At 38.8% G+C, this 8,971-nt stretch overlaps 1 protein-coding gene across 2 annotated transcripts in view; it reads right to left on the bottom strand.

Annotated features, from left to right (window-relative positions):
* Positions 1-8,971, bottom strand: part of babam2 (BRISC and BRCA1 A complex member 2) — a 109,161-nt gene that overhangs the window by 14,795 nt on the left and 85,395 nt on the right. For both annotated transcript variants that reach the window (XM_061695734.1, XM_061695733.1), the window contains one exon: positions 5,493-5,592. In XM_061695734.1, coding sequence (XP_061551718.1) covers positions 5,493-5,592 — 100 coding nt within the window. The remainder of the gene's footprint in view (positions 1-5,492; positions 5,593-8,971) is intronic.

Below are 8,971 nucleotides of genomic sequence, written 5' to 3' on the forward strand. Positions count from 1 at the left end.
CTTGAAAAATCAGACAATGGGATTTTCTGGAATGTTTTTCTTATTTTGTAAATTTTCGGTGAGGTGTAGCTATAATGAAAATTACAGGCATCTCTCATCTTTTTAAGTGGGAGAACTTGCACAATTGGTGGCTGACTAAATACGTTTTTGCCCCACTGTAAATTGGAGTTATTTTTAGTCGTTAACCTACTACTGCTTTTGATGGCAATTGACACCATTTCGCATGCACGATGACTGACAGAAGTATCCTGTAATTGTGTCTAGTGCCTGCACTGCAGAGGCTGAGGACCCCACCCAATCAATTGAGAGGCGGGGTCGGGCCAAGGAGTCCACCTGAGAGCAGCTCGGTGGACGGGACACGTCCCACGCAGAGGGACCAAGGGCGGTCCACTGGCCCCACCGAGGCGCCCAAAAACCAGCCAACCGGAGGAGGCCACAGCGACCCAATGCCACACTCCCCCCCCACCAATTTCCAATTTACAAACTAGAAACATCAGCTAAAGGCTCGTTTTCTGTTTTTAAATTTCCATTTTGGAAACAAGAAACGGGTGAGAACTCGTTTCCTGTTTTTTTGTTTACATACAGTGGGTACAGAAAGCTGTGTGATATTTCAGTCTTCCTTTTTTAATAAATCAGCAAACATTTCAACAATTATATTATTTTTCCTGTCAATATGGGGTGCTGTGTGTACATTAATGAGGGAAAAAAAGAACTTAAATGATTTTAACAAATGGCTGCAATATAACAAAGAGTGAAAAATTTAAGGGTTTCTGAAAACGTTCCGTACCGACTGTACATCAAAACAAAAAAACAAAACCGGGTTGTTTCGCGTTTTTGTTTCCCTATAGCAGAAGGAAAAACGAATGGCTGCAACGCACATGGACCCTCCACTCACTTTGTTGTGTTGGAACAAATTGTGGCTGTGTGACAATCTGAAGTTAGTATTTTATACGGCACATCATCATCATTCACTGTGGTGACATTTACTACTTTTTTATGTAGTTTAAGTAGCTATCACCATCCTGCCTATACAGCTCACAGATAAGACAGAAAACTCATTGCTCTCCAAAAGATAACTGTGAGCTGAACTGAACTGCTTGGTGGCAGTTTTATCTGATAAAAACAATCGTATCGTTTGTAAAAACAAAAGCAACAAGCTTGATAATCACGCAATTAAAAGAGAAAATAAAAAAATAATTTGGAAGCACACTCTTGCAACATTCCTTCGATGGCCAGTGTTTTAACAGATTACGTTATCGTGCCAAATGAAATAGAAACCAATGTTCATGTTCATTAAACATGACAGATTAATGTTAAATTGTCACATTAAATCAATTGTTAAATGTTTTGAAACGATGATTATCTCGTCTTATGTTGGCTGGCAAAAAAATCACATCCTTTTGTAACATGAGTCATCTTTTTTAAAATTGTATTATTATTATTAAGTAATACACTACATAGTCGCTGTCACAGCGGGCAGTTGGCAGTAATATTACTTCTGGTAACATCAGAAATCTTCACACATTTTCTGTTCATAGGCTCAGGCCCACCCACGACCCTGAGCCTATCCCAGCTGACTTGTGGCAAGAGGTGGAGTACAAAATGGGCGTGTTGTCAGTCAACTTCATGCTACATAACCATTCATGCTCAAATTTACACTTATGGAGAATTTAGAGTCTTGAACCTAACATACGGGTTTTTGGAATATGTGAGAAACCAGAGTATGAGATTCGAAAATCTGAAATGTGAGGCATATCGTACCGTTCCCTTCGAAATCCATGGGAGGACATGAGTAATGCTGTGGGAAGAACTAGATTACTCTAGGACATGTTACAATCTATAGAGATTACATTTAGATAAAATTTTCCTGTCACATTATTTGGTCTTGATTGCAGACAATATCAGGTATACAGAGGTCAAATGATTATTTTTCTGTGCGGCTCCGAGGACTTCTATCAGTTATTGCTCTTGGCTAGAAGTGACTACACACATTGCACAACAGCGTTGCAGCATTATCTGCTCCTGAATAAAACAGGGAGGTGTTGTTTGTGGTTAGTTATCCATGTGTGTATTGTAATACTCCTGTCCTAATGCTTGACCATCACATTTTAAAATGTGTTAGTACGACAGCTATATTTACAACTGTGTCAGAAGATGTTAATTCACTTGTGGAAATGCATATAGATGCATTGTGTACCTTCAATTTAAAATATTGTCAAAATGATATCATTATTGCTACAGGCAACTGAAACCTAATCTAGTTTAACCTAGGTCAGATTTAGGATGAGTGAAGTTGTTGTTGGACGTTTCTTTTTATAATTACATGGATTATCATACACACGTGGACAAACTTGTTCGTACTCTGTTAATGAAAGACAATCCCACAGTGGTCACCTTACTTGAATCTTACAAAAGTAATAATATTTTTTTAATTTCTTATTACTTTTGTTAGAAGATGTGTACCACACTAAACATGGAGGAAGCAAAGGAGAGTGTTGTCTCAGGGGATTAGAAAGGAAATTATAGACAAGCACATTAAAGTTAAAGGCTTATAAAACCATCTCAAAGCAGCTTAATGTTCCTATGACGACAACTGCACATATTATGCACAAATTTAAAATCCACGGGACTGTAGTCAACCTCCTTGGACGTGGTCACAGGAGGAAAATAGATGACAAACTGAAAGGACCGATAATATGATTGGTAACAAAAGAGCCCAGAACAACCTCCAAATCAAAAGTGAACTCCCATGTCAAGGTAGATCAATGTTAGATTGCACCATCCGTCGTTGTTTGAGCCCAAGTGGACATCATGGGAGACAACCAAGGAGGACACCACTGTTGAAAATAAATCATAAAAAAGCGAGACTGGAATTTGCCAAAATGCATGTTGACAAGCTACAAAAGCTTTAGGAGAATGTCCTAAGACGAGACAAAAACTGGAACTTTTTGGCAAGGCACGTCAGCTCTGTGTTCACAAACAAAAACAACAACGAAAAGCATACCAAGAAAAGAACAATGTCCCAACTGTGAAGCATGGAGGAGGCTCTTATGTTCTGGGACTGCTTTGCTTAATCTAAGACAGGATGTCTTGAATATGTATGTGCAGAGTACAATGAAATCTCAAGACTGTCAAGGTATTCTAGAAATGTGGTGCCCAGTGTCAGAAAGCTCGGTCTCAGTCGCATGTCTTGCAACAGGATAATGACCCAAAACACAGCTGAAAACACCCAAGAATGGCTAAGAGCAAAACAGACTATTCTGAAGTTGCCTTCTATGAGCCCTGATCTAAATCTTATTGAACATCTGTGGAAGGAGCTGAAAGATGTCGTCAGGAGAAAACACTCTTCAAACCTGAGAAAGAGTGGGCCAAAATACCCGCTGAGAGGTGCAGAAGTCTCATTGAAAGTTACAAAAAAAATAAAAAATTATTGCAGCGATTGCCTCAAAACATTAAGTGAAGGGTACCATCACTTTTGTCCAGGCCTGTTTCATGAGTTTGGTTTTTAAAATAATTCTGATGAACGACAATTCAAAAGCAATGTCTGATTTACACTGGTTTATTTTCAGTAATTTTTATTTATTATTACTTTTATCAGATTCAAGTTATTTCTGTGACCACTGTGGGTTTTTCTTTCATTAACAGCGGGGAACCAACAATTTTGTCCGTGTGTATATAAGAATAAATTTCATACAAACAAAGATCAAATCAAATATGAAAAACATTTTGACTTTAGTTGAGTAAAACCCATAAGAAGCCTTGCCATTTTTGTTACAATCAAAACAACCTCACTTTTGTTGGCATATTTAAACTCCTTTCATGCCATGTCGCCATTATGCATTCATAGTTTGTCAGTTTCCTCCCCTTTCCCCTAAAGAAGAAAACCATTGTGTGCTCTAATGAGAGGCCGGAAGGGAATGCTGTCAATCCGGGAAATCTCCGTAAATCCTGGACATGATAATATTCCATTTATTCTGTACTTTCTAAAATTTACAATTCAAGTATAGTTTAAAAAGACGTAACTAATAAGGAAATTATTTTTTACTGTCTATTAATCTTTATTGGCTGAAGACACCTTTAGGAGAAAATAACAACCGACAACCAATGTCTGCAAGGACCAAAGGCCAATTGATTTGTCTCATGCCAGTTTTGGCCTGGCTCAACATTGTCAACCCTTCTTACAAACAGGTTTTCAAGTTTCAGAAAACAAAGAGGGTTGGTATACTGTCTTCAGTTTCTTTATTACAGATGTCTTTGGAATATATTTATGTATTGGATAGATTACACAAGAAACATTTGGAAAACAAAATGTTTTGATAAAAATCTATTTACTCACCTTTTTCACACAATGAGAATTGAAGGTGCCCAATCAGAGAAAAGAGTATGTCTCTTGACATAGAGTCTGTATGCTAATAGTAAATTTAGGGGAGACAGCACAAAGACGGGCATAAGAGGGCTATGATATGATCCATGATAGCCTGAAATTACCGGTAACTGTTGCTGATCTTAGGGGATCAAGTAATTTGAGGTTGGAGCATTGATTTGGGGTATTAATTCCTTCAATGCTGCAAAACAAAATATTTTGCCATCACGGTGAGAAAAGCGATAAATATGCTGTATTGTTCTGTGCTCTTGTTCAGTTCTAATGTTGCAGGACTTAAACAGCCGGAGGGACGCAGGTCATTCGGGGACTCCCTCACGTGGGAATCCAGGTAAAAGGAAAGGATAGAGCTGAAGCAATGTTCATTTCACGTGAGTGTGTTTATGCATAGGATGGGGGAGGGGATGTTGTCTTCCCCTCAGGATAAATGGCATTACATCCAGTCTACACGGCAGACCTACCTGTCAACCTACAGAGACCAAGGAGCGCTCAGATGGCCTGTGGATGTTGGCCAGAGCGCCCACATGGGCAAATGACAGACGTGTGCATGAATGCACAAATACGCATCAACACAAACATGGGCTTGACAAAAAAAAAAAAAAAAAAAAAAAAAAAAAAAAAAAAAACATTGATTGGAAACACAATTTGGGGCATTATGACATTTAAAAGTATGTGCTGAAAAACAATAACACTTACATACACTGTATTTCCAAATGTATTTGCTCACCTGCCTTGACTCAAATATGACGTGACACTCCTTCCTAATGAATAGGATTTTATATGACATTGGTCCACCTTTTACAGCTATAACAGCTTCAACTCTTCTGAGAAGGCTTCGCAAAAGGGTTCAGGAGTATGTGTAGGGAATTTTTGACCATTCTTCCCTGAACCATTTCGAGTTCAAGGTGCTTTTATTGTCAATTCTTCAATATGTGTCACACATACAGAGGGTCAAGGCAGGTGCGCAAATGAATACGTTTTGCAATATAGTGTATGTGTTAAAACAATTTTGCCTTGATTCAAAAACAGTCCAAAGACATTTCGATCTTAAGTGATAATTGCTAAAGAAATAAGAATAAAACAATATTATATACTGTGAAAACATTTTTACCTTATTGGTAAGTAACTGGCAGACCTGTGGGACATAGTCAATTAGGCATCCTCCGCTGGGGAATGCTGGGATATGAAGTGCAGAGGCACCTCCCAGAGCACTGTTTGAACAAAAAGGACATCCTGTAGTTAGACATATCAGGATAAAAGTGCTATGCAATGGAGACAAAAACTCAGTTATCAAGCAAAGACTCAACTCAGGCTGCTACCTTTATTCTTCTCCCTTCTTTTTGTATTGACATCATATCTGTCTTGTAGCACAGCTCCATTAGCGATTAGGCCATGGTTGTTTAATCAGGAAATCTGCTGCTGCAGCTCCCCAATGACTAACAAACAGAGGTTGTCACTCCCTCATTTTTCTCTCATCTAGGGCATAATAAAAATGGAATACCCCGAGGACGAGTTAATGGTCTAAAAGAGCCCCGCTTATTGGCTTTTATTGCATTTTCTGCTGCTGCTGCTTTCTATTTTCATCATATTCTTCATTATAGCGGGATGGTCACGGCCATTTAGAAATATGTCATTTATAAGGCGGAGGCAAAGTAGATGATTGTAGTTAAGAATCCATAGAAGATTATATAAATATAACAGTCTGAAACATTATACTAAATGTCACATCACATATACTGTACCTTGAGGAATATTGTTTATTTTTTCACAATATAAATTAATAATAATCATAGTACTTTTAGTGCAAACGCTAGTCATGATTCAACAAAATCCACCAGATCAGCAATGCATTGTCAGATTACAGTACTTTCCCACATTTTTTCCTAATCTTGATTGACTGAAAACCTGAGGTCAAACCACAGTTCCAGAGAACTGCAAAGTATCAAAAATAAAGTATGACTGTGGGAGTAATAGGGAGGAAGGTGGAGCACAGAATCATCTGTTTTACTTTACCGTCATGACCCAAATCTTTATGGGAAACGTGTTGTAACAGAGTTCAGTAAAAGGTCAGCAGTGACTGGACTCATAGTTTTGACTAGAGTTGACGCAACTCTGAATGCTCCTCTCAGTCAAAATCTGCTGGTTCCTCATCAGCTGCTCTTTCATGACAACATCACATTACACCCTGCAGTTTAACCTGTTTGCAACTTTTCAAAGACCTACATGTATGAAGCGTCAGCTTCTCTCCTTTTGAGAATTTCAAAGATGCTACTTATTTACAGTCAGCTTTGTGCACGTATTTAGCATTAGCCTGTGCATTTTACCATACACAAACCAACATTCGATTGGAAATTGCTCACAGCAGTGAGAAGAGAAGCCTTTGAAAGGGAAAATCTAAATAATGCCCATCTATCCACCCACAGCTCTAAGAATAGCGTTGCATCATTCAAATGGAAATGCAGACCTAGGAACAAAATACACAGTGGTTTGTTCGTCACCCATTTGTGTCAAAGGGTTGTATTTGCTTTTAGAACCCTCTTTCAAAAGGAGACGAATTAGACAGTGGTAATTTGAACAATTAATAGGTCTACCAAAATCTAAAACTTGACTTAAGATCAATTCACATACATTCCCCTAACTGTGATGAAACAACAATAACCACTGTACAGTAATCCTTAATTTTAATGAACTAAATTAAAATGAAACCAAAAACAACGGGGAAAAAAAATCAGTCTTTCCTGATTTATTGCTCTCGTCCAGTGCAGACGCTTTTTTGCTCGCTCTGCTTGTTTCGCTTCTGTTTACATTTTTTCTTGCTGATAAGCTTGTTTTTCCTCTAAAAAAATTAGAAGCAGGGACTCTTGGATATTTTTAAACCTGTGGGACTGCACTTTTTTTGTAGATACGGTCAGTTGTTGCAATATTCCAATATTTTCTGACACCCTCTCACCATTACGTGAGTGTGGCCTGCTAATTAGGACAAGCCCGCTATTAGCAACAAGACCAGCAATCAAGATGCCTCCCTTTTCCACTGAGGACTATCACAGACTGCTGCAGAGGATGTCAATCCTAGAAACGAAAATCCACCGCCGTGAAGTGTATGTGGATGTAAAAGGACAGTCGCGGAATGAAACCACTCTACCGATGTCTCAAAATGGTGAGCAGAAGTGTGCTAACAGACAGCCATTTATCTCAACAAAGAGGGCGGATGTGGACTGTGCAAACTGTAATGGACCATCCAGCAGTTCTCCCTGGAATTTACTGGGAGCAAAGCCCAAAGATATCGGACAACATCTAAAAGGGAGGACACAACACCAGCAGATTACCGAGGAATCCGGCTGGCCTGCGTTGCGGGCTGCTTCAACGGTGGACGGTCGCTGCAGCGAAGGGCAAGAAAAAAGGACGCAGGTCAATGCAAAACATTGACATCAGACTTACTAATAGATTTGAGCCAATTTTAGAAGACCCTGGCCAAGAATGCTTATCCCCTACAACCCCTGAAAGGTATGAAACTAAATCATACAAGAAAAAAATTACACCCCAAACATTAATAGTTGGTGATGGAACTGTCAAGGATGTGAAACAATTTTGCAGTGAGAAGAACACCAAAGTACTGTGTTTTACCAATGATATGGTGTCTGATATCTCTAAAATAATCCTCGAGGTGACTAATCAGGACCCAACTGTGAAATATGTCATTATACACACAGGGGCCACGGATGTTCTCAGGCAGCAATCAGAGGTACTGAAGCGAGATTTCATTGCTCTCCTAACAAAAGTGAAATGTTTGGATGCTGAGGTTTTTATTAGTGGACCTCTCCCACTTGTACGATTTGGAGATGAAAGTTTCTCGAGGCTCAGTCAATTAAATAAGTGTCTCAAAGAAGTGAGTATGGCACTACCCGAGAGTTTCATTGACAATTTATGCATTTTTTTGGGAACGCAGACATCTTTACAAAGCAGGCGGGTTCTGTCTAAATAGACAAGGGGTTAAGTTATTGGATGACCGTTTTTTTTGTCAATGTCTTTATGTCTCCAAAGTGTTCTCTGTCAATTGACTGTCTGTTGTCGTACTAGAGCGGCTCCAACTACCGGAGACAAATCCCTTGTGTGTTTTTGGACATACTTGGAAAATAAAGATGATTCTGATTCTGATTTTACTGTGTACGTGATTCAGCGGCCCAGAAAGAAGCTCATCTGTATTTCTCACCAAGTTCATATTTATGGCTGGTGACTCGCACGAGAGAGCAGTCTCGCAGTTGAAATATTTTTATACCAATCACACAGACCGGCTTTTAATCAATAAACACAATGAAGCGATTGGGAGGTGATTATTATACAATGCACAGTTACAGTACAGTACCATAAAAGTGCAAAGAAATGCACGATTTCACTGTCGCCACACTATGTTATTTTCCTTAGTAAAAAGTGTATTTGATTGGTCACTTTTTAATTTCCACATTAAGAATACAGTTTTACTGGCGTGTTAATTGCACAATGCATTGTGGGTTAATTATTCATAACGAAGAGCGTGGTAATAAATCGTCACACAATAAGGACTGACTCACTGAAGGATTTACAATAATACTT

Source organism: Phycodurus eques, chromosome 14 (genome assembly GCF_024500275.1).
Source record: "Phycodurus eques isolate BA_2022a chromosome 14, UOR_Pequ_1.1, whole genome shotgun sequence".
NCBI lineage: Eukaryota > Metazoa > Chordata > Actinopteri > Syngnathiformes > Syngnathidae > Phycodurus > Phycodurus eques.